The following is a 26,784-nucleotide window of genomic DNA, read 5'->3' on the forward strand; positions in this document are numbered from 1 at the left end:
ATATTTGGGACTTTTTCTTAGAGAGGCTCCTATTACCCCCCACCCCCTGTACCGATTTTTCACACTTGCTATCTGGTCAGCCTAGGCAGGTCTGTCCCAGGGGCCCAGCCAGGCATGGAGAACGGAGAGCGCCAGGCAGGGAGGGTCGAGTTGGTCTGTCACTCCCCCTGTGTGAGGGAGGAGTACAGGAGTGTTTGCGTGTAACCGCTCCCTGTGTGTGTGAGGGGGTAGGTGTGTGTGTGTGTGTCACCCCCTCCTCTTTTGAACCCTAAAGCCTTACAGATAAGAAGGTAGATAAAAAGAATCCAACTACACAGTATTTCTTTTTGGCAGGGGCTCAGTCAACTTGATGTTAATTTGAACGTTTCTACAGCATAGTTCTGATTGATTGCCACTGAACTCACTTGAATACCAGTAATTTTACCCGGTGTCCCATATTTAGCATAGGGAAATATGGTCACCCTAATTTTTCATATCAACTGCAATTTTGATTCTGGTTTACATCAGAGAATGTGAACTACATTTAAGAGAGAGGGGTGTGTGCACACCTGCGTGTTTATTTTTTTTTTCAAGTGGGACCAATTATCCCAGCCTCGCAGCCCCTCCTTTTAAAGGGCACAGGCTGACTACGCCTCCCAGGAGCATCTCCTTTTTCAATGGGCTCCACTTCCTAGGGCAACTCTTTGCCTCCTCCCCCAGGCCAAGAAACCAATCAAAAGCAGCGGCTCCGGTGACGTATATCCCTCCCGCATACTTCTCCCCCCCTCCCCGCGCTGCCCTTTAAGAAATGTCACTTTCTGTTTCGCTCCGGGTGATACAAAGTAGCGGGGGGCGGAACGTTGGGGCCCGCTGGCGGGGGCAGCGAGAGGAGCCCGCGGGCGGCGGTTCTGGCAGCCTGGCCGGGCTCTGAGCAGCCTGCCCCGGGCTGGGCCATGGCGGCCGAGCCGCAGCCCGACAGCCTGGAGGGCTGGGTGGCCATCCGGGAGAACGCGTTCGCCGAGCCCGAGCCGCACAAGCTGCGCTTCCTCGTGGGCTGGAACGAGGTCGAGAGCAAGTTTGCGGTGACCTGCCACAACCGCACCCTGCAGGAGCAGCAGCGCGGGGCGGCCGGCCGGGCAGCCGGGGAAGGGGGCGAGGAGACGCCGGCTCCCGAGCAGCAGCAGAGCTGGGCCGGCCTGTTCTCGGCGCAGGCCCTGCTGGGCGTGCACCAGCAGCTGGCGGCGCTGAGTGAGCGGCTGGAGCCCTGCTTCCCCCAGCTGCCCCCAGTGCTGCCCGGCCAGAGCAGCGGCAGCCTGTGGACGCTGCTCTTCCCCAGCGGGCCGGAGCTGGAGGAGGCCGAGCTGGAGGCGCTGTGCCGCGGGCTGGAGCGCTACCTGGGCTGGGCGCTGGAGCTGTGCGGCCGCAGGGTGGTGCTGGACTCGCTCTTCGCCCAGGACCAGCAGCAGGAGGCCGAGTACTTCGAGAACCTGCACGAGTTCCGCAGGAAGGCCCTGAAGGGGCACCTGCTTGGGGCCAAGGAGGCCCTGCGGAGGGTACAGGCTCCTGGGCTGGGTGTTTGGGGGTGGGGTGATGGGACCCTGAGTGGCTGGCACTGGGACCCCCAGGGTAGGTGCCCAAGCAGGCCTGGGGATTTCTCCATGCCATTGGTACGGCACGTGCCTTTGGGGCTGTGGCACTTTCCCAGCTCCGAAGTTACCATTAGTAATCTGGTCACAGGCGCGTGGGTGAAGCCTGAACACATGGGCAACCCAGACTCTCCACCAGGCCCCCCATGGTACGGCCTTTGGGCTGGAGGGACTAGGGGCCGCACCACACGTGGTGGTTTTGGTAGGGTTAGTACAAGCCACTTGCACTCTGGGCTAGATGGACCTTTGGTCTGACCCAGTATGGCCGTTCTCATGTTCACTTTCATTTGGATTTCAGGCTAACACTGACCAGTAGCCAAAACTGCCATTTTGGTTGGTTTTTGGGTGGGGAACATGTGAAATTCAATGGCTTTTGCTTGGTCACCATCCGAAGCCATGAAACACAACCCTGTGCCCTGAAAGGGACTGAGTGACTTCAGCAATGCTTGGCGGGCTTAGCCTGATTTTGAACATAATTTTACACGTCTCTAGACCAATATCCTAATGCACTACAGGGCTCTGAGCTCTACTTCTTTTTACATAGCACTTTTCAGCCCCAAAGTGCCTTTACAAGTTGATATACAAACTATACAGATGGGTCACTTATACCTCATGTCATGGTGGTTTCACTGGAGACTAAAATGCAGTAGCTGTCTGCATGAGGCAAGGATCAGTAATACCACTGGTGGAACCTGTTCATGTGCCCTTTTGGGCTCCTAAGAGAATGTTATATGTCTGCATGAATGTGTGATGTCCCTATAAGAGCATCCACTGAAGGAGATTCATGTATTTTTGATTAGTTAGTTAACGTGTCCATGAAAGACCCACACTGTTCACAGTTCTTTTGGGGTGCTCCAGTTGGATCCCAACCCTTCAAATTTGGACATAGTGTAAATTTACTCCTATCCCGTAGCACTATTGATTCAATCACACCCTCCATGCCATTTTCCTAGGCTGTGCTTTGTCAGTCAATATATACATTGTTTTAGTAGATCTTTTAAATTATGATGACTTCCTCATTGAATCAGTAATGCATCCTCTTCCATACTGTCATCTAGTCTGATGCTAGAACGAAGTTTTAGAGTATGCAAATATGTGGATGTGACACTGTGGAATATTGGACCAGCGTTAAGCTTTGTGTTTACATGAGTAAACACTTGTATATCCAGAAATAGCTAAGCCACCAAGCTCAGGTATTCTGAATATTTGTCAGTCATTCCAAAGGCCATATCTATAAGAATATGGAATGAAAATGAGTTTCAAGTGTCCTATAATAAGTATTGTGCAAGATACTCAAAGTTTTATATTTTTAAAATATGCCTCAGCTAAGAAAATCCACCACTTGTGCCCATAGAACATACAATAATGTCTACCAAAAATAAGAGCACAAAATAATGTTGTGAACTAATTGCCCCATAATCTTAAAACTACATCCTCACCAAAAAGTCTGTGAACATCTAATTTATATATAATACCAACTGGTACATGCATGCAACTGAAGATTTTACAGTTTGTATCTAAGTGGCCTTGTGCCTGTGCCAAATACCTGATTTATGGATGCCTAAGTGAGAGATTTTGGGCTAGTTGGTGCACAAACTAATGGTGATACAAGTTCTTACTTCCTATATGTATAAAAGCACCTTCTGAAAAACTGCCAACTATGATTCATGAACAGACAATTAAAACAACCAAAAAAGGTACTTATCTACTTCAAGGCAATATTATTGAAACTCTGTTCCTTATTATGTTAGGGTCATGTCTATATTTTCAGCAGTGTTAAGAAATCACTTTTTAAAAAATGGTTTCTAGTAACCTAGATGCAGATGGGGTATAACTCTTAAAATAGCCTTTAAAAATAATTTTCAAGACTATTTATGCTGCATCCACACAACCGTGTTTGCAGTAACTAAATTCCACTTCCTAACAGCAATAACATGTGGGGGTTTTAGGACAATTACTATACTTTTTAGGTGGTTAAAACAATGAGCTTTTGGCCTCATTTTTCACACAGCCTAGTGCATCATTGTTTACACAATAATTAGATTTTTCCAGAATGACAAAGAATGTTTATGCATTCTCCTCACAGGAGATGCTGTTTACATTTTAATAAGTAAAAAGGACTGTAACTGGATCACCAGAATCAACCTATCTGCCTCCTGACCCAATTAAAGCACAGTTGAGTCTTTCCATTAAGTTGGAGCGAACCCTGTATAAATCTGTGTTTCTGAACCATGCAACAGCTTTTGACTTTGGCAGGCCTTTAGCATGCTTTGGGAACATGATTAAACCATGGCTCAGTTCCACCTATACTGCAATCTGAGACAATAATTTAGCCATGTCAGGGGATGCCTTAAACAGCACTGTTGTCTCTAGTGGCCTCACAAATTAATGCAACTGTGAGGTGGGTTGTTTATATGCATTTTAGAGGTAAGGAAATTGAGGTTCTGTTGTTTTCCCCCAGGTAACAGCGGACCCCTAGAGCAAAGCCATCAATAAAACTGTCTTCTCCTGACAAGTCTTTCCATTAATGGTGGTAGTTCTAGTGTAGGTGGAACTAGAAGCAAGAGTAAATATATCCTGCTTCTATCTACTGCGCCAATCGGAGCTGTAATACCTTCCTTTCCGGTGTACAATGGGCCCAACAAAGACACATGGAAATATATAGAAACTTCATCTTTTTTTGTTCCAAAGTGGAGTTCCTGCAATTATAGCAATGCCAACTGAACCGTTATAGCTAACAGTCAGCCAGACTCTATTAAAAGAAAATTAGATCTTATCACTGGAGGGTTTTACAAAACTTAAGATGAATTAAAATGTTCTCATGAGTAGTCTTTAATATTCACTGATTATTTCCTCCCAATTATAAATGTTCACCATCAGCGACATGAAACTCCATCTCCCCCATGTTGTACATGAGAATCAGAAATGAAGGTAACCACTGTGCTTTCATTCCAACTTTGTTGTACACTTGGCTAGGACAACGGAAAAAACAGATCATTAAATTGCCAAAAATCACTTGTGGGGAATCTGTCTTAGTTACAGCGGCCTTGTGAGGCAGGCCTATGATCCCGAACACGGTCTGGAATCTCAGCAGTACTATGTGGCCTTGCCCCTAACATGCCCCTCCTGTGTCAGGACATATGAGGTGTGCATTGGGGCAGTTACCTCCTGTCTGAAACTGGGGCTTTTAGGGCCCTTTGAAGCCTCTCCACCCCTTTTACCCAGAATAAAGTAGCCAGAACAGAGTGAGGATTTTCACCTTTTTCAATAGCAACATGATCAGGTCCACATTTTCCATTTATTTTTCCTCCCTGCATAGAAGACTTCGTTTCCCTGTCACATTCCTGAGTATCTCCTCTTTTTTCCTCCTTTCCACACTTTGAGGCTTGGTATCACAACCAGCATCCGTCTAGGTAAGGATGATGGTTCCCTGTGGAGCCGGTCTTAGTTTAATTGGCACACAGACTGGGCTGTTGTCAGGTTCTCTCTCGCAACACGCACAACTGTCAAAAACTTCGGTGGTCTTTTGCCCAAACATCCTGAAATAAGAAAAATAAATGGGGGTTACATTGTGTCATGCAAATGTCATGATTTTGTTTCTATTTTGTGAATAGTGTCTAATATGCACTGATCTATTGGCATTCTGTTAAATTTTCAGTAGCACTTAAAGGCCTGAAATGAGACTGGGCTGCACATTACAGACATGGAGGAGGAGGAAGTCCCTCCCTAAAAAAAATTAAAAATCAAAATACATATTATTGGCATAGTTAAGATTAAGTTAAAGGTTCATACATGCCATTCTGATACTGCGGCTTTAGGAATACAACTATAATATGCTCCAGAAGTTATCAGAAATAAAAGCCTGTATTTTTAAATGAAAGTTTGTATCTTTGTGTCTGGAGTCAGATCTCTGGATACAAAATCCACTTCTTGTTAGTAGGAGTTTAGTAGTCTTAGGGATGGAGGGGAAGATGCAAGAATGATATTTTAAGAAATCCCTTATTTGTCCTTCATGTACATGGTGTCTCATCTACTTACTGTGTAAGCCATCCATATTTATAATAGGCAATGACAAAATCATCTGTGAAAATTTAGAATTTTTTTACAATAAAAAGTAAAATGTCCTAGGCACCAGTGTATAGTTATTCTTCTAATGTAACGTTCAGCAATTAATGCCCTTACGAGTTTGTCCTTGGTGATATTTCCTGCTGGGTGTAATTGCTGAATGCCTTGAGTACATCTCTTGTAAGTGGAATTCTTGACTATTTCATGTAATGATAAGTGACAGATTCTTTCCCCTCACATATGTCAATGGTGACAATACACACACACAGACAGACAAAATGCAGGCTCTGAAGTATAGCAGTGGTGCTCCTTCTGTCCATTCTCCCGATAAATGTGCATGTACTGCGGCTAATGCTAACTTACAAACCTTTTATCCATTAGGTTCTACAGAAGCATAAAAATGCTGACACAATGGTGGCTTTAATGAAGGTTTATGAAGAAGAAGATGAAGCTTATCAGGAATTAGTTACCATGGCAACACAATTCTACCAATATTTACTGCAGCCATTTAGAGATATGCGAGAACTGGCAACATTATACAGACTGGAAATCCTGGTAGGTTTTCCTTTAAGAGATCAAACTTCCTGGCATGTGATATACTCCATCTGCCCCTAGTGCAATTTAGGCTCTGAATTACTCAAGTATGTCCAAGATTTATATTCATTGGCTTTATTCCCAAGTTCATCAACTTGTGAGTAATGTGATAAAAACCTGAAAAATTCAAAGTTAAAGCTGACTTGTTGTTGTCAGTAGCCTGTATAAGATCCATGTGCTAAAGGCTTGAATAGCATCTCATCCACTGGCTTCTGCCAGCTTTAACTTAATGCTCTGTTTAGTTTCCTCCACTGTGGGTGTGGTGGCGGGGTTTTTTTTGTTTGTTTTTTTTTTTTTTTAAAGCAAAAAAACTTTCAGCTCTATGGCATTTTTCCTGGTATTCTGAGTTTACAGGGACTTCAGCGACAAAAGAACACCAGTTGTATTAACTTTCAAAAGGACTTGTGCTCTTTATTCACTTTTGAAAATTCCAACTAATGTTAGTATTTTGTGTTTTTGTGTCAGATGTATTGTATTTGTATTATACTTTGAAGGAACGCAATCATGCATTGCTTTGATTTTTCATTTTAATACACTGTTTAAGAAATGTTAAAATAATGTCTTAGGTGGAACTAACAGGAGCAAAGTAATGATGAGTTAAGGCTATAACATCATGATTAATTCATCATATTGGGCCTGCAAATTGAAAGTCTAAGATCAATGCACAAGGTGCTGCAGTTTCCAATGTGCTGCTTTATTTACTTATTCTAGATAAGTGAAGACTGCAGTTCACGGACCAAACTCTGGAAAAAAATTTGTTCTGTTTATGTTAAAATCTTAAATGGAATATTAGACTAGATTTCAATTGTTTTTAAAGTATTTTCAGGTTCTACACTCACACTTTTCCCCTGCCAATTTTTATGGATTTTACAAATGCACTTTCCTGCTTCTTAAATCTTTCTGTGTACCCTGTTGCTGTGTGAAAGATCCTCACAAACAGATAAGAGTGCAAAGCGCTGTCAAATGCATGAAGTAAACACGTGAGGAAAAAATAGAAAATATCACTGTAACTGAAATAGAACAGAATATATTTGAGTTACTCTTGGTCACAGATAAACATTTTCAGACAGAAGTAACCTTTTTTTAAGATGAAGGTGAACATTACTTTAAGAAATAAATGAATCCAGTGTTTTTCTAACTAGCAATGCTCAAGCCATTGTTATAGAACAAAGGTGGCTCTTTGACAATGAGAACAAAAAATAGGGTAGCTTCGATTAATGAGTAGTGACTCACTTCACTACAGTAGACGTAGAGGTCATGACAACCGTCATGGCCTGCCTTTGCACAATTTCCACTGTATTGTACAGGCTGAGTTACAACACTGTCATGATTGACATTTGGTTGAAAAATAACCTCTCTTTGTAGAAATCCTTACAGATTGATAGGCTGGGCCCTAAAAGAATAGAAGCCTTGCAAAAAGAAGCTGAAGACTGGACTGAGCAAGCTGAAGAAGCGGTGTGTTCCATTCAGGACATCACTGTGAGCTACTTCAAAGAAACTGTAATGGCACTGGCAGGTAATGAGGGAGAACTTACTGAAGAGTTGACTTTAAGGCACATATGCCCTAGTGTGGCTGAGCTGTGTTCAGTACAAGACAGCAGATAGGAAGAGAACACCCTTGAACCACTTTGCAGACCCTCCCAGCTGCACATCTTGGAGCCAGCAAGAGTCAGTCTCCAGCATAAGTAATAAAAGTGTCTGCATGATAACTTGCACCAGTTTGACTAAATTGGTTTAAACCTCACCACTGGTTAAAGCAGTGCAAGTTTGTTTGTAGGCCGGGCCTGAGATTTACAGCTGACAAGCTTCTCAACAAACAACACCTCTTACAAATATTTCCTCTAATTTTTTTCGGTGCAGAGTATTAAGGATTTCATCCTGTTAATTAAATCAGAGTTTTTTTAATGCTGTATTTAATCATGTGCATGGTGGAACTTGTGACCAAAACGTTAGACCTTTATTTATAATACAATGATTTCAGCTTTTCTAGTTCTATAAATTCAAAATAGCACAGTCAATTCATAAGTAGTTCCCTCAAAATATTGAATACCATGCAGAGTTCATGTGCTCCACTGAAGACCTGAAGAAAGTTATTAGTGCCACAGCATTTATGATGCTTTGTTGCAACCCTTTAATCTGGCAGCAATGCACAAACAGATGGAACAAGATCAGAAGAGATTTGGCCAAGCCACCTGGGCGTCTGCTTCTCCAAGACTAGAACACCTGAAGTATATGTTAGCAAAAGAGACTCTTCAGCACATGAGAGCGAGAGAACTGTGCCTGAATCACAAGAGAGCTGACATCCGGAAAAATGTAAGATCCTAGCAAAGAGTGACTTGAATTCTTTTCTGTTACTCCAATGTAAGGACCTCATCCAAAGCCCATTGTAATCAGTGGCAGATGTTTAGGGTCAAAAGGCCCATTTCCGCAGAGTGGTGAAATGCCGTACTGAATGGTAGAACTGTTTAAAAATACCAAACCAACCATTGTTGCCTCAAACAATTTTGTGTGGGGAACCTCCCCCTTCCTCTCCCCCCAACTTATTTGACAAATTTTTAGTCGTTGTTGTTGTTTTAAATTGAAACAAAAAAGGCTCACCTCCCCCTTTGTTTATTTTCAAAACTTCTTGTTTTGAAATTGTGGAGAAATGCACACTTCCTCCCTTTTTTTTTTTTTTTTTTAATTACTACTCCCCCACCAAGTGTGCATGGGATGGGGGAAGAGGTGTGCTTAGAAGAAAGTTACAAATTAAAGTGTTGTTTTTACCTTTTTAAAAGAACTTTCACTTTTCAATGTTAAGACTGAGAAGTGAGGTATTTTCAGAGAGGAATAACTTATAATAATTCAGGATATATTAATAGCACTGCATCAGAAATGGAAAATTTTGTGCCTTGACTAATATAAAAATTCAAAATGATACTGTCTCTAACTACTACAGTTCTCCGATTTTTTTTTTTAATTTTCCAAGTGTAATATACTACACTGTCTCCAGTTGTTCTTAAGACCAATGCATTTGTGTTTTATAAAAGGTCCTTTATAATAGATTTCTGCATAGTGGAGAACTGTTGTTAGCCTTATTAGAGAGGGGGGGAAATTATGAATGGCACAATATTCTATTAATTTAAAAAAATATTTGTGATGCAGAGTCATGCATACCAGGTGGTATTTTTATTGGGCAGAGCTTTTCATCAGTAAAATCCACCACAGACCACTGGAAATAATTAACGACTATTGTATTGTCTCTGATCAGTGTGTGGAGCACTGATTCATAGCACTTGTTTGGCCATTTTTGTTGTATTTTGTTTTGAAATAACACAGGCTTTGGGTTTCAGTCCTTGATCTTGATTCTGTCTTGTAAAATCAAATGCTGCACATGCATGTCCAAGCAAGCAATGTGATACAGGCCCTTGTGACTGGAGGTCATGTACAGACCTTTAAAATTCAAAGCTTTGCTTTTTAAGGACCCGATCAAAAGACTCACCTTGACTTTGATACGTTTTGCATGAGGCCCTAAGAGATTTTTTTTCTTTAAATGAATGGTTAACAGGAACTCCTGGTTAATGAGATTCTATTTTACCCCTTTCAGTTTCTGCTTCAGAAAACCAACCATCTCTGTCTAAAACATTTGTTGCGCCCATCACTCTGGTAGCTAAGCACATGTCATTGTGGTCAGAATTTTTGCACGTGACTGTGCCCAGTCATGTCCCTTAGATCTACACACAAAGCAGCTGTGTTTAGTAGGCATTGGAGTTAAAGAAGTGTTAACAAAAACAAAACATATACAAAAAGTGATGAACAGTCCAACTAAACATACCTTAATTGCTCATCATTCAGTCTCTTGGAACTTGTGATGTCATCATTTCTCTAGCTCTCCAGTTGCCATAGAGAGTTGTCCTGGGAAGATTTTAATTACTAAAGGAGAAAAAACAAGCTGGAAAAAAACCAGGCTTGTTTAGGTCGGTGGGATTTTTTTATCTCTATAATAAGATTCCAGGATTGTCACTGTGTCTCTCTGAAACCTAAAATGTCTGTTGAGTCAGTCAGTGAGAAGCAATGAAACAGCTACAAGCATGGCTGAGAGCTCTTTTAGTTCAGAGTATACCAGATTTAATCACCACTGGGATTTGTGGTTTGTTACTGTCCAATTTTTAAGTTCTCAGCCATTTTCAACTCTTCTTTACACACGACTTGACAAATTCCACCCATGCAACAGCACAGGCTTTCAGCTACTAGTTTATTTATACATTGCACACAGTTCTTTCAGTTGGTCTTCATTCATTCATAAATAAGTGACAAAAAAAGGGCCCAGAGCTATGTCTCATGTCTCCCTTTTGCTGGCCACCTTTAGAATCAACCATCTGTTCTCAGTTGAAATGATTAAGTAGTCAGTCTGTTGTTTTTACTCCTGCTGTTTTCATCTGCATGTTAGCGTATAAAGCTAACCTTGGAGTGTGTTTGTGTGTATTCTCTCCCTGATTCTTTGTTTTTTTTCTCTTGTTCGGAAACATGCAGATGGAAAACCTTGATGAACAAGAGGAGAATATAGCTCTAGTAGAGAAGCTGGAAATAGAGTATTATGAAACCCAACTGGAATTGTATGATGTACAATTTGAGATACTTAAACATGAAGAAGTGCTGCTTATTACACAGCTGGACACTTTAAGGAGACAGATAAAAGGTAAGAAAGAAAATCATGGTTTAAAGAAAAGCAGAAAGCCAAACGTTCTAACACAGAGGTGCACACATCCTATTAAAAAAAAATAGATCACCCTTACTTGGCTCTTGATTCCAAGGGAGCGTTACTGGATTTTCTTGGTGCTGAAGCAACTTTTGATTTGTTGCCTTACTAAGCAAATTTGGTAACACTTTTTGATTAATAGAAATTAAGGGCCCACATTGACAACTTACCGTTACAGTTACTTAACTACCTCTGTGTTGTGTGTGCGCATCTGTTTTGCACGTATAAAACAAGTAACTGTATGTGCATGTGTGTCTCTGGTCCTCCAATTACCTGTTTTGTGCATACAGACTGACAAAATTAAGGAGACCCATTAACAATTGGGTCCTAATATTGAAAGTGTCGAACTGCAGCTGAATTACGGTAAATCTGCAAAACACACAATATTAAAACCAAAAAGAACCGATGATAATTTGATACTTCTCAAGTACTGATGCATTCTTGTTGTTTTTCTAAACTACTGTATATGTTTGACACACCATGTTAGACATTTCTCATGTTCATACCAATCCATGTTAAGTATTCTCCATTATTTGTAAGTACAGCATCAAGTGAAATAATGTTGTCCATTGTTGTTTAATAGTAGAATCAACTGCTTAATGTTTTGTCTCATGACACTTGTTAGTTTGCCACGAGACTCCAGTCAGTGATTGAAAAGTTTTACACGTTATCCTAAAAAAGAAGACATTTTAAATAGGAAACCAAGTGATGGCAAGAGTGGGAGCATAAGCTTGATCCTGCAAACACGAGTAGCTTTACTCATGGGAGTCAAGTGACGTGTGCGCATAAGTGTTTGCATGATCAAGCTGAATATATGTAAGAGTACTCCGCTTTGTTTAAAATTGTTCTGTCTAACAAATTACTTCTTGTCTTTTACAATGGCTTTTAAGGTGTCATTAGCTCTCGAAGTATTTAAACATTTAAGGAACTCTGGAGTTCTCTTTTCTTTTTTTAAATGCTGACTGCCTTTCTAGAGAAACAGGATGAAGTTGTTTACTATGATACCTGTGAAAATCCTGAGGAGCTCCAGGTCATTGAGCAGACAGTGGGACAACATTGTGCTTGCTCATCAGAAATCTCTAAGCTGAGGCTGAAGACTCAGCGGCTGGAGGCTAAACGTGGGACTATCTGTGCGAGACGAGCCTACCTCAGGAACAAAAAAGTAAATGTGCTCCTGGAGCTGTGCAGTTTCTTTAGCTCATGCCACAAGTCCTGCTTGCTGAGGAATAGATGGAAAACAATGAGGGAAGCTTTGGGAGGAGGAGTATACAGGACAGTATGTGACTAGGTACTGGGTCTCGTCAGGAGGCAGGGGTTTGAGACCGCTTCATGCTCCACTGATCCTGGGTCAGCTCTGGGACAGTCTCCCATGATACGTTAGAGTTGCTCTAACTTACGCTGGCTGCTGATGACCCCAAGGGGTTGATAGACACCTGAAGATACTAGAGTGCAGTGAAGTCCCGGCCAGATCCCTTGCCAGACGATGGAAGGAGTATGGGCTAAGAGCAGTAACACTGTCTCTGTGTGTCCAGAGGATCCACCTACATGGGGGAGAATCCTCCCTTGGCTGGCTATGTCAGGTTTAGGGCTGCTTGTTCCCTGGCAGTATGGCAGAAAGCAGCCAAAGGGCAGGAGAGAATCTGGCCCAGACTGTCAAGACTGCAGGTACAAACAACAAATGCAGTGCCGTGGTTCCTTCTTTACCTTTGAGGGCGATGGTCATTCGGAAGGGAGTTGCTGCTGCAAATCTGTCCAGCCTTTTCATTTCGGTGGGTTGTTTGTTCACTCACTGTTTCGTATTTGTGTTAGTTGCAGTGAGAGCAGCACAGTGGAAAGACAATGAGATCACAATTGGCCCTCACAGCCCTCAAAGCTTGCTGGGATACATTTGGTTCGTTTACACCCATGTAACCACACTGAACTAAATTCAGAAAACAGAGTTTGCCCTGTCTGTCCAGCTTCCTATCCCCCTCTAGACTGAGCCATAAGAATGGCCATACTGGGTCAGACCAAAGGTCCATCCAGGCCAGTATCCTGTCTGCCGACAGTGGCTAGTGCCAGGTGCCCCAGAGGGAGCGAACCTAACAGGTAATGATCAAGTGATCTCTCTCCTGCCATCCATCTCCACTCTCTGACAAACAGAGGCTAGGGACACCATTCCTTACCCATCCTGGCTAATAGCCATTAATGGACTTAACCTCCATGAATTTATCTAGTTCTCTTTTAAAGAAGAGCTAGAAAAATCTCATTAGAGATACGTCTGGAAAACAGCGTCTCTTATGACCACTTCCTTGGCAAAGAACATATTTTGCTTCTGTTTTCATTCACTTAATTGCTCTCTTTCTGTTGTTTAACATTGAGGCCAAACCCCAGCTGATTTGTGAATGCCTAACCGACCGCATGGATAAAATCCTCCATGTGGACAGTGACAAATAAATGACTGAATGGTGACTCGGGCAGAATATAATGAACTGTGTCTTCTCTGACCTGTTCCTGTTGAAGAGTATTGTACTGTTAAACGTTCCCCATGCTATATGTGCATGATTCATCTGTAATTTTATATATAAGAAATATCGCGAGGCGGGGTGTCAAGTGGAGGGAAATAGAGGGAGTTTCCATGTAACTTATAGTGCCCGATTCCTTCCGTGTGTCTCCTCCCTCACATCTCCACCATCCCTCTGGCTGAGGCCAGGTGGATACAGTTTCTTCAGCGCTCATCAGTGCTGTTTTTGAATGGATTGCAGGGGAGAGAAGCAATGTAAGATGCCCCCCTCCCATGAAAGGCTGAACATGCTTCCTCTGTAGCATTCCTTAGCCCAGTCTGCCAGCTTAGGGCAGTGAAAGACTAAGACCCTGATCCAAACTCCACTGAAGTCAGTGCAAAGATTCCTACAGACTTCCATTCTTAGGGCCTGATGCATTGTCTGCTGAACTTGGGACTCCTACATGGCAGGACAAGGCAAGGCCCTATGTAATGGACCTTTCAACTCCTCTAATAGCACAGATTTCGCACACGCACTTCTAAAGTGAACTAACTAAGGTTTGCATGCGTTATGCTGTTCCATCAGGATCAGTGCGAAGAGAGCCACCGGTTTAGGCTACAGCAGGCACAAGAAAACACAAAACGCTTCCATCAGCATCACAGCATCCAGCTAGTGAGTACAAAAAAAGGAACATTTCTTGCAGAGACTGTGTAGCTGCACATTTGCATGCACACCTGTTTACTTGCTTGTCTTTAAATGCAGAAAAGAGACAAGATGAAAGAGGAAGAGAGAAAGAAAAAAGCTTGGATAAGCCAGGAACGCCAGAAAACACTGGAGAGGCTAAAAACATTCAAAGAGGCAAGTACCGTAAATAACGTGCTAACATTTTAAAAAGAGATGTATGACTATGAAGACGCCATGTAAGTTAATGTGAGTGGACAGGGGAGGGAAAGAGTCCTTCCTCTTAAATATAGTTTAGTCACTAGTCCTTTACAACATTCTTTAAATATCATTGAGCTGCTTTTGGAACACTATTGTGGACTCTCGTACTTTACCCCGGAGAGGGTAAGAATAGCATTGCAGTGGCTTTTGCTCACTATGAACAGAATTTAAGGCAACAGCTTTTCCTTTCTTCCTCCTACCCCCTAAGAAAACCTCCACAATCACTTATCTGCATCTTTGCTTAAGAAATAGCCTTATAGGGAGGGTTAAGCTGCTCTCAGGAGGCATGTGTCATTCCCATACATGCCAATGGGCACTTGGCAGATGGAGTGGAGACCTGACCCTTAGTGAAGACAGTAAAGTTGATACAGTTGTGGAGAATTCAGGTGTTAAGAAAAGAAGAAATGTGGCACTTACGTATCTCAATATCTGGTTTTCATGTTCTGGTGCACACATAAGCCTGATTTGTGTGTATGCACTGGGCACACAAAAGTGGGTATGTGAGTTTGAAAATCTGGACTAAAATGTCTTGCGTATCTTGTGATGGTAACCACAATTGACATAGGACACGTCTGAAGCTATAAATGTTTGCTATTACCTATACCTCTATTCTGTTCAGTGACTAGTATGCAGAAGTACAGTAAACTCGTTACTGAGTTGTAAGTTAAGGACTTCTAAACCCCTGGCTTTCAGTGTTTAAATGGACAATCTGAGAGAAGAACATGTCTGTAGGATAGTAGTGGATGGTCTTTAGCATTTCTGACCATTGAATACTGAGTGAAATCATTAAGAATTAATCCATCATGATCCATTTGCTGAGTTAGGTGAAGAATAAAACATATACATATATATGTGTGCACACACATTCTTGCAGTTAAGCGTGAATTAAGGTACATCTCACTTTGTTGAGTTTTTTGTTTTGTTTTTACTTAAGAAAGCTAATCATTAGAGTTTTCCTTTCTTGTAAGAACCTGAAATCTCATCTTCTCACCCTCCAGATGGAACCATCTCACACTTTTAAGTAGTTTGCCTATGGTTATGTAAAACCTAGCAAAGAGAAGATAATCTTCCCCATTTTGTTTAATTAGAATACGTGGAACATACTCCTTTCCCCCACTTGTGGGAGGCTAGGCTGGAAATCAGGCTCGGTATCTAATTTAAGTCTCGCTCCTTTTAAAACTGTAAACACGTCTGCTTATTTTTACAGGAAAGACAAAACCTCTTGTTTGTGACACCCACATTAGTTTCCATAGCAAGGATTTTTGCTATCAAAGTGGTTATTTTAGTCCACTTGTATAAGTTAGCACCAGGTTGAGAGAGGAGGGCCAGAGAACCTGTGACAAGCACTAGTGTTGTAAAGCAGTGGCTCTCAACCTCTCCAGACTACTGTACCCCTTTCAGGAGTCTGATTTCTCTTGCATACCCCCAAGATACACCTCACTTAAAAACTACTTGTTTACACAATCAGACATAAAAATACAAAGGTGTGTCAGCATGCTATTACTGAAAAATTGCTGACAGTCTCATTTTTACCATACAATTATAAAATAAATTAATTGGAATGTAAATATTGCACTTACATTTCAGTGTATAGGTTTCAGAGTAGCAGCCATGTTAGTCTGTATCCGCAAAAAGAAAGGGAGTACTTGTGGCACCTTAGAGACTAACTTCACGAAAGCTTATGCTCAAATAAATTTGTTAGTCTCTAAGGTGCCACAAGTACTCCTTTTCTTATTTCAGTGTATCGTATATAGAGCAGTATAAACAAGTCATTGTCTGTATGAAATTTTAATTTATACTGACTTTGCTAGTCCTTTTTATGTAGCCTGTTGTAAAACTAGGTAAATATCTAGATGAGTTGAGTACTCCCTGGAAGACCTCTGCGTACCCCCCAGAGGTACATGTACCTCTGGTTGAGAACCTCAGTTGTAAAGGGACGCAACATTATTAAGTCAAGAGAGCAGACCCACCCTGACTGTGGTCCCATCTCCCAAGGCTTCCCATCTCAATTGCAACAATGTTTGGTCTTTAGTCACCTCCCTGCTTTATCCCAAAGTGTGACAAATCAAAAAAACAAGGTTTTTCTCTTGCATGGCTTGTGTGTCTGGTATTGGCTCCTGCGTGCAGTCTTTTCCTCGGCATACATTGTTTTTACCAGTACGATGGGGATGTTAACTCCTGGCTTCTCATTTTCTTTACAGAAGTGTCCAGCTGAGTTTGTACTAAAAACATCTCTGTCACAGCCTCACATCCCCAAGCAGCCGCAAGGTATTTCCCGTCAGACTCCAGCGCTGTCCCCTCAGCCTGTATCAATAACTCGCCCATCCCCAAAGCAGCTGAAAAGCACTCGGCCAGCACAGGCCAGAGGTTTAAAAGCAGCATGTGGGAATATCCCAGCAGACATCCCTGTCCAGATTTTTGTTCCTGCCGGTGACCCAAAGCAACAAAAGCAGAATGAGGGGCTGATTCTGCCACCACCTCCACCACTGCCGCCGCCGCCGCCTCCTCCTCCACTTCCGGTCTGCCGGCCTCTGCCCTTAAAGACACCAGTGACAACCAGAGATCAGCTGCTTCCCCTCAACAGGGAAGGCTCTATGGAAAGTGCCGCAGCACGGAGACTAGATGACTCATCCAAAAGATCTGTAAATAATTGTACAGGTAACTACACTAATGCTGACTGATCTTTTCCTCCTCCTTTGGCATTCTGACCTCTCGCCCAGCCTCTTGAAGTAAGGAGTATTGTTGCAGGAAGCAGAGGTTCTCCACAGCTACTGTCTCTGCTGTGGGCTAGGAAAATCTTCAATAACTCTGCTCCCAGAGACAAGGGCCATTACCATGGACCTCTCAATGAACCAGCTGTCAATATAAGCGTTTCTCCTGCACTTGTCCACCCAGGCCAAGATTTTCAGCAGTGACTAGTGATTTTGAGGCATCTCAAAAGGACCTGACTTTCAGAGGATGGGTGCTCTGTGCTTTCTGGAAATCACTGTCAAAAGTTGGGCCCCCAAGATCACTGGTTACTTGAAAATGATGTTGGCTTCAGTCTCTGCTAAAATGACAGTTCCGCTCTTGCTTCCCATGCCAGAAGTGTAACTATTAACAGCTTCTTTTAAAAATTAATGTAAACAATTCTTATTGCCAGTTCTGCAGTTCAGATATAATGATCCAAATTCAGCACCTGCTCTTCCTTTCTTATGAACCCAAACTCCCGTTGACTTGTGGGGAGTGGTTCTGGATGTACAGTGGCACTTTTAGCATTGTACGGTGGGCAGAACCCTTTTCTCCCAAACAAGCTCTTGCCATAATCTTAGGAGAAGGCATGTGTGTGTTAAGATTCTTGACACACTCAGGCAGACTGCAGCATTGGGCAGCTTTGTGTTCCCAGTAATCCTGTACTTTAATGTTGACTGTTTATGCAATATGAATGTTTACTGTACTCTGATGTTACCCAAAATCTGAGCTTATGGGGTTCCGTGTTTGTGTGACCAGTTGAGATTTGCTTGGCTTCCAAGTAAGAGTTACTGTAAGTGGTTCTGTACAAACTCCACCCAGGGTCTGAAAGTCAAGTTGTCTGTTTTTCTAGATCGTTCATTGGTCACAGGAAAAGTTCCTGCAGTCAAGTTCTGCTCTGTGTGACACCATTGTCCTCCTTGATGGGGTTGCACAGGTGTAACCAAAGGCTGACTTTTGCTGTTGGAACTTAATTACCAGTTCTGACCAATGTATGAGAACAGAACTCAGCAAACCCCCATAACTGTGTTGGACACTTTTTTGCGAACAGGCTTATTTTTGTAACTAAAGTAAGTAGATATCATATTCTGAGTACTCCCAGGGAACAGATGTAAGTAGGAAGACAGCAGTTCTACAATGACGCTTTACAGAGCTGCACTGCACTTCCAGTGAAGCAATTCCTTAAATGTGGTGCACACCTTTCCTTTTTCAAAATATTCACAATACATCTGTCCAACCATTGTAATCACTCAGTTCACCACAGGCAGGACTGCCTGTTCAGTGTCTTCAGTTCTTCCAAGGTGCTGTGAAAAGTTGTCTTAGCTGCAGGTCCATAGACCAGTAGGGTAAGACTTCAATCAGTAATGTCATGGGATAAATGCTGCCCATGGATGCATGCATGTGGCTGTGATTGGCATCAAGAATTGCATGCAAGAGAAGAATTTTGATCTTTTTCTATAGGAACTGCTTTGCTAAAATCATTCACAGCTAATAATGCTCTATTATTTTTGCATAAACAAAGCCTTGGGTTTTCCAGCTTTAACCACTCAAACTATACGTTTTTGATACGTCCAAAAATTAAAATTCAGAAAAGTTGTAGCTTAGAAGTTGTTTAATCTTACATTTCCTTAAAGAAAAAAGCCAGCATTTTAATTGCTGTAATAGTATCCAAATGAACACTGGGGCATTCTGATAAGGTCGCACTAAAATATCCTGTAGCAACTTGTTTATGAAGCTCCACTTAGCTATTCAAAACCTTTGCATGTAAAATATGCCTGCATAGATTCTTAATATGGAAGGCTTTCATACAATTTAATTCAGATTTTTGGAAGAGTACAGTATTTAGATAGATTTGTATGCAGCACATATGATATTTGGACTCTCACAAATTAGCTCTAAAGTATTAGCATACTTTCCTTTTAAAATGCTAGCAGTAAAATGAGCACCTGTCTTAACATTATCAGTCTAAAAGGCCTTTTTAATCAGGCAGTGTGTCTTCATCAGCAGACTTAGTTTAAATTTGACTTAGAAGGGTGTGTATGAAGTAAAATTAGTGTTTGCTGAGTCCTTACCTGGCATCTGCAGTTCAGTGTCCCAAAGGACTGCACAGAGTTCAGTACTATATTACATTCTCAGTACAGTGTGTGAAGAATTAGTCACACAGCCTTCATTGTAGTGCACATGAAGAAGTACTCCCGACTGTGAGCAGCTCAGCAGAGGGCTTGGGCCTATTGATGTACGGAGACTGCCTCTCTTGAGTGCTAGACAAGGAGACCTCCCCCTTGCTGATTGAGTCTGAGGTCATCAACAAAAAGTCCAACAAAAGAAGAGAAACACGAGCTGATGCCAGAGTCCTAAGAAAATAGGAGAGAAGCATGTAGCCAGAAACTTGCACAATGTGATCCTTAAGTTCAGAAACTAACACTCAGCATTTAAACCATGTTTTCACTCAGATCTGAGTTATTTTCAAAATTAACACACAAAAGATCCCCCTGCTTGCTTAGAACCTGATCCAGTTCCCACTGGGGTCAATGGCAGTACGCCCACGACCTTCACAAGTGCAGGAGGATCGAGCCCTTATGCTGTAACCTTCATCTGTTTTTTTTATCTTCCTTGAGGAAAAACACAATTGGCAGTTACAGCAGGCATCAAAGCAAGCAGGGGGAAACTAGATTGGTTCTCGTACAGAATAGCTTTTTTGTGTTCAGCAATATTATTTTTAAAACATGTAGACGTAAAACTGTAATGAAAAATGTGTCTTCCGTTGTGTATAATTTCTTCTCAGGCACAGCACACGAGCTTGTGTACTGACGAAGGGGGCTAGATTCTCAACTCAAGAGCTTTAGCTGCCCAATTCCAAATACTGTGAGTGACATGGTAGAAGCCCAGGACAATCTATGCCAGAACTGACAGTACTTTTCCCTTAAATCTCTGCTAGAGAAAAAAGAAAACAACGTAAACAGTCTTACAGGGTTTCATATCCCCCACGCTAGCTATTTTTGTCCTTCTGAGTATAATAATTTGATTTGATCTGTCATAGGATCCATGGATGAAGTTTTGGCTTCTTTAAAACGTGGTGAAGTTCTTCTTCGTAAAGTTGAACAGCCCAGTTTGTCACCTTCAAATGCCTCTATAAAAGACAGCATCCTCTCTGCTATACGGCAAGGAGTTAAGCTAAGGAAAGTGAATCAAGATTCCAAGAAAGCTACCAGTAAAGGATCCGACAATGAACTGGAGAGAAGCATAAAGGCAGCCATCCAGAGAATTAAAAAAGTGTCTGCTGACTCTGAAGAGGATGAAAATAGTGATCACAATAATGGAGAATGGGACAGTTAACCGATTTAGAGCACGAGATATATTGACTGGAATGTTGTCTTCATCAGTTTGCACACTTTAGAAGCTGCGTTCTGTCTTTGGAAAAATGAATGCGTGCGCATGCACAGGAGAACTAATCCCATGATAGTTCAAAAGCTCCTGTATATTATTTTAAACAGTCCTGTTGATTTTTTGCAGAGGTTAAGTATTTTTTGTTGATACAGGCAAAGCATAGGTTTAAAATATACTCTCATGTCTTAACAAGAGATTCCAGCTCACTCAGGCAGACTGAGAGTTCTTCCGTGTAGTTACAGGGAGCTAAATCCAGGAACATAATCTCCAGATTACTTTGTGGTGCTGACTACTGCATAGTCAATAAGAAAGCGACCACAAACTTTTTTTAATAATGAAAATTAACAGAAAATCTACTTCAGACTCAAAAAAGATCCTGGCATTGAAAAGGCAAAAACAAATCTAGAGAGAGCATTTTAAAGCAGTTTGAAATTCTTCACATTGTTATCTGTAGAGCCTGTTTTCCTTGAACTCTGTATTGTCCATAATACAGATTACTCTCAACATTTGTGAATAAGGGCTTTGCTACTCATTAGTAAATAACAATTTACCATGACATTATAAGGCCTGCACTAGGGAAGGACTCGGTACTCATGGTTAAGGCTGCGAGTCTGTCACGGAATCATGGATTCTGTGAATTTCCAGGACCTCTGTGACTTCTGCAGTGGAATGTGCAGCTGGCCTGGGGACCACCTGGGCAGCTCGGCTGGTCCCTGGGCCAGCCACACCAGCTGGGGCAGTCTTGGGCCGTGGTGCCCCTCCTCCCCCAGCAGCAGCAGCAGGAGTTTTTTGGAGGGGGCTCAGGGCTGAGGCAGGGGGTTGGGGTGCAGAGGGGGTGAGGGCTCTGGGTGGCGCTTTCCTTGGGGGGAGGGCTCCTAGGCAGAGGCACGGCCAGGTGGCTCCATGCACTGCCTTCCGCCCATAGGCGCTGCCCCTGTGGCTCCCATTGGCAGCGGTTCCTGGCCAATGGGAGCTGCAGCGCAGGCGCTCAGGGCGGGGCAGCGTGCAGAGCTCCCCAGGCCGCGCGTCCACCTAGGGGCCACAGGGACATGCCGGCTGCTTCCAGGACCCGAGCCAGGCCCTCTCCCCCAGCACCCAAGTTTTAGTCAGGGATATATAGTACAAGTCATGGACAGGTAACGGGCTGTGAATTTTTTTTTTTTTGCCAATGACCTGTCCATGACTTTTACTAAAAATACCATGACTAAAACGTAGCCTTACTCATGGTTGTAAAGAATGTTGGATATTGAAATAAGCACTACTGTATTAAATTACTGAAAGTTTGTTTCAGCAATGAGCTAAGAAAATAATGTGCTTTCAAACGTACATGATTGCGTTTCTTTTTAATGCTTAAAGTGTTTTGAAGCACAATGTTTTTAATACTCCAGCAATCATAGTGAATTGTTGGCATAGGAGAGGATGCCAAAATATTTTATGTACTGCGTTTTCTGGGATCCAGAAGTGTAATACAGTGCTGTTGCACTTCTGTGTGGGGAAAATGAGACTTTTTATATCTGTGCTTATAATTTTATAGTAGTTGATACAGCCTTATAATAAGTGGCAAGTATTTACATTATGCCTGGAACCCAACTATTAAAAAAATACAACTAAACTATAGTTATAGACCTTATTTTATCTTGGGTTGATGATGATACATACAAATGAATCAAGTTTTGTTCTTGGGGCTTCTACTGGACTTTGATTAAAAGCAAAACCTTACACTACAGATGGGATGTCGTTTATCCTCATTTTTAAAACTACCAATAGTTTCGTGTAAGTTACTGATTCCTTATTTCCTTCAATGCAAAGCTTTAAGCCTGGTGCCTCAAAATTTTTGACAAGTACCTTTTTTGTAGTAAGTGGCAACCTTACAGTGATTGTGCTCTGCCACAATAAGGGCAGCTAAATGCCCTTGCTTTCTCAAAGATTTTTGTATTGTAATTTGGTAGCAAATGCAGAAGGATGGTAGCCTTAACTCCTTTTTCTTCTGCCACGGAGATTGGTGATGTAGCTCTGAACAAGAGCCACAGGACACCACGTTAATGGAAGCTGTTGACGATTCAGCAAGGCAATTGGGGTGAAGAGGAGGGGAGTGGGATCTTCAATAAGGATGTTGAGGGGGGAGAAAGCTAAAGAAGTTTGACGTGTCACAAATCTCTTGCATTTTTCAAAAAGTTCTTTAGAGTCTAGGTGGCTTTTGAAAAACAACTTATAAAATTCTTTCCCCTTTTTTTTTATAAAGTTAAAAGCATTTGAGTTATATCCCATTATGCCCTAGAAGGTTCTAAATCTGGGTTGAGGCATCATGTGACTCCAAGAGATGCCAACTTTGTGAAGTCTAGGCCTGTATATACTAAGCAGCAAACAACAGCTTGGTGGAGGGGGAACTACTAAAGGCAACTGGTAATGACTCCAGCTGATGAAAATATTGGCATGCCACATCTATGCAGATGAGTTGATTTGTTTTTCATTATTATTACGGCGGACAAAAAGGTACCAGCTTCAGCTTAATTTGTTGTTTTTAAAGAATATCAGAGGCATTGTTAGGAGCAACAGAATCTCCCACTCTGGAGAGGTTGTTTTACCAAAACAAGTCACTTACACACTTTGGATCATAGATATAGCTGGAGTGAATGGATGTAACCCCACTTGATTTCAATGCAGCTATCTGATTTGCAGGTAGCTGGGGATCTGGTCCTTTGCTTTTCTTATTAATCTAACAACTGTGAAAGTTACTCCAGTCAATGGTTAACAGTCATATCCTCTTGTCATACCTTCTCCCTTTCACTTTGTTATAGCAAGCACAAACTTACGTAAAGGGAGGTGCCTCACTTAAGCTTGTGTCCTACTCTAGGGTCTGGTGTTGCTTTAGAACTTGCATCTCTAATATTGCACTGTCCTTTATTTTGAGTGTAGTTCCTCATGGAGAGCAGAGGAAGCTATACCTCTATTATTACTTTTATACTGATATAACTGCATCCACACTAGTGGGATTTAGCAGTATAACTCTACTGGTACAACGTGTGTGTGTGTGTGTAGACATGACCTAAGTATTATTGAAACTCAATGGGGTTTAGGCACCAAAGTCAATTTTAGGCACTTTTGAAAGTTTTTCCCCTTGAGTCACAAAGACGGACTTTATTAACTAATTGCAGTTAACAGTAGTACCAGCTCTTCCATTCTGAAGTCACAGAATGTAGTACCCAAAACTCACTCAAAGCATCCACTGCCCACTTGGGGTTATGTTTCCATTTAGTGGACAGTCCTATCTGGGAGCGAGAGAAAACGCAGTTACTTTTTTACAGTGGGCACAGCTGGAAGACCATAGCTGACATTTATAGTAATGCACCATTGTTTGTTTGTCAAGTTTGTGAGCATGTGAGGATGTTTGTGTCTAAAATAAAAATGAGTCGTGTTCAAAAGCCCAGCGTTTAAGTTTTACAGGCCAAATCCTGATCTGAGTTATGCAAGTGTAAATCATGAATAATTCCACTGACATCAAAGACAAAAGCAGCAGTAGAATTGGCAACGGCACTCTAATGGAACATTAGATGGGTCAGTGGAGTTGCTGCTGATTTAGGCTGCTACCATGATAGCTAAGTACCGCTCAAATTTATGAAGTGCGCACGTAAGATATTTCTCTTTCTCCCATCCAGTAAGCAGATGGTATCTGTGGTGTGTGTTACGAAAAGGCTAGAGTGAAGAAATGGGCTTAGCAATTTTGTCTAAAAGTCCTGAGGTTCTTGATCTCTTCCAGGAGTGAGATCCAGCTTCACTAGCGTGTACGGAGAGATCTAGTGGCTGCTGACACAAGTTTTACTCTTGAGGTTGGTTGGTAGCTCTGTTAGTCTGTGGAACACAGCTAGCCTGGAAGGCCATAATCACAGGGTGAGGCAGGCCCTTGCACCTTCCTGATGTACAAGATGAGGATCAAGGTGTTCTGAACCATTTATCACCACCAGCTGCGTTGGAAACACCACCATTTATATCCACCTTTATCTGACACCAGTAATGCAATATTAGAGCTGGGCCAAGTTTTCCAGTCACAGTTTATTTGCCGAAACATGCACCAAAACAAAATTTTGGGGGAAACTTAGATCGAAGTTTTGTAAATGGTGCCTCACTGGTTAACGCTCTCACTCAGGATGTCAAGTCCCTCCTCCTGATCATCTGTAAAAGGGAGGGGAACTTGTCCCACAGTCCAGGAGACGACCCTAGCCACTGTCCTATGGGATATCCTCATGTCGGGGAGGGGTGTCTCTCCTGTTGAAGCTGTTCCCCTTTGTATAGTAATCACTGAAGCACAGACTTGGACTTAGATCTCCCACATCCATGGTGAGTGTTCTAATCACCAGGCTATCGCATGATTCTCAGAATCTTTCCTGGCACAATGACTGTTTGTTGTCATTCATAATGGTCATTCATTCGAGCAGTCACCTCTTATACAATTCTCTCACTGTTGGACCGGGCCTTACATTGCAGTCTCCTGTGTATCAACTGTGACTTATGTCCAGACCCTGCAATTCCATTCTTTCTGGTGGCAATAACAGTAGTAATCAAACAGCTCCTTAAAACGGATTGTGAATGCTTTGCAATCTACTGCTGAAAAGTATTATATAAGACCTAGGTATTATTTCAGTGAAAACAGATTGTAAATAATAAAACAGACTGTATCTAGCTTTTACTATGGCTTACCAGTCCCTGGATCTGGGAAAGCCCTACTGCTTAGAGTCCTTTTGCAGTCTCTCTGAGTCAGCCCTTCTCTCCACTAAGGGTCTCTCCTGGGAATGGCTTTTAACGCATTCGTGTTCTTTTGAGCGCTAACCTCTCCATCTTCAGCAACATAAACTTGCACCCTATCGGCGACCAAAGACAGGGGTCATGATACTAACAGCATGCCACATTGTCTTTCAAGTGCAGGCTGGCATATGGTGTTGTTTCCTGTTCCCATTGATCTGCTTCAATTGGGTGCTGTAGGAAGACCAGTCAGACAGGAAATTCTAATAACCCAATAGCAAAAGCTTCCCCTTGCTGGCCAGGTCACACTCAATGGTTACACCTCAGTACTGATAACTATTATATAGGGTCTGTCACACCAAGGACCATCACAAACCTCTCCACACCTGCTCCACATGCATTTCTTAGACTGCCTTTGCTAACAAACACATGCATAGCAAGTGTCAATGAAAAAGAAACAAAACATGCGCAGTTCTCCTGCCAGGGAGTGGATGATGGAGCAAATGGCGTACAGTTAGCAGATGTTAGTCACATTGTTTAATGCACTGCAGGATGGTGTGCTGATACTACACCAATGGCATAAGAACCTGTATAAAACAGCTTTTGAGGCTTGGTGGTTTCGTGGTTATATGGTACATAAACTGAATGGTTCGGTTCAATTACAGCACGGTCTTCTGACATTCCCCCCTCAGGCATGTGTTGAAGACTATATTTCTGACATGCTTAATCAGCTCCTCCTATCCCATTATTATAGAAAATATTGACATTAGACTAATTGTGTTTTAACCTCTTCTTTGTGCAACATCCTAGGTACAGCTGGGACAAGCACTCTGCTAGTGTGACTGGCTAGCACCAATATGTGGTTCCCAATGCAGCTAACCAGCTATTCCACAGCCAGCTGCTGCAGGGGCTTGTGCAGCCTGACAGCAATAAAAGTTAATATTCTGTCACCCTGCTGTGTGGCCTGTTATCGCACATTCTACTAGGAGCAAAGTGAACTCAATGTTAATCCAAAGACCTATGAAGTGCCAGTAGAAATTTAAGTATAATCTCGTGCATGTTGCCACTTAACTGCTGGCACCACTTGCTGTGCAGAGCCAGAAAATGCTATGGCTCAATTTAATCCTGCTTTTTCATCATTTCATTGGGTAAAACAAAAGCGCTCATCCACCCTGCCCGAGGTGGCAGCAGTAACTCTGGGTTTATGCAACTCTGCTAGTAACAGCTTTAAGTTGATTCCTCTTAAAGTAGGGCTATAGTTGGCCATTGGTGTTTGTCAACAGTAGAGCTAGGTCGCCTAACCTTTGCCTGCCTAATTACATACACGCGCTCTCCCTGTCCTCCCCCGCTCCCCACACACACACCTTTCCCCCCTTTCAATGCTTCCCTCCTCGTTTGATTTTTGTCTGCTTCTAGGGTTTCCATGCCCTACTCCTCCCACCCGTGCTGGGCGAGTTCTGTGCCTGCAAACACTCCCCAGCAG

The 26,784-nt window shown here is 42.4% G+C and overlaps 1 protein-coding gene across 1 annotated transcript; it reads left to right on the forward strand.

Annotated features, from left to right (window-relative positions):
- The first annotated feature begins 720 nt into the window (after nucleotides 1–720).
- On the forward strand, nucleotides 721–22,176 carry WHAMM (WASP homolog associated with actin, golgi membranes and microtubules). Its single transcript, XM_037911739.2, has 10 exons — nucleotides 721–1,532; nucleotides 6,072–6,245; nucleotides 7,650–7,800; nucleotides 8,428–8,597; nucleotides 10,797–10,962; nucleotides 11,997–12,184; nucleotides 14,091–14,177; nucleotides 14,268–14,363; nucleotides 16,649–17,105; nucleotides 20,218–22,176. The coding sequence occupies exons 1-10, from the start codon at nucleotides 933–935 to the stop codon at nucleotides 20,511–20,513; spliced, it is 2,385 nt and encodes a 794-aa protein (XP_037767667.1). The 5' UTR covers nucleotides 721–932; the 3' UTR covers nucleotides 20,514–22,176.
- The last annotated feature ends 4,608 nt before the right edge of the window (nucleotides 22,177–26,784 follow it).

Source organism: Chelonia mydas, chromosome 10 (assembly GCF_015237465.2).
Source record: "Chelonia mydas isolate rCheMyd1 chromosome 10, rCheMyd1.pri.v2, whole genome shotgun sequence".
Lineage (NCBI taxonomy): Eukaryota > Metazoa > Chordata > Testudines > Cheloniidae > Chelonia > Chelonia mydas.

What these genes read in the sequence shown, in the direction of transcription:
- WHAMM (XM_037911739.2), top strand. Translation starts at nt 933, where the DNA reads ATGGCGGCCGAGCCGCAGCCCGACAGCCTGGAGGGCTGGGTGGCCATC. An exon ending in CCAAGGAGGCCCTGCGGAGG is followed by an intron (nt 1,533 to 6,071) that starts GTACAGGCTCCT and finishes TTTATCCATTAG; the next exon opens with GTTCTACAGAAGCATAAAAA. An exon ending in TATACAGACTGGAAATCCTG is followed by an intron (nt 6,246 to 7,649) that starts GTAGGTTTTCCT and finishes CTCTCTTTGTAG; the next exon opens with AAATCCTTACAGATTGATAG.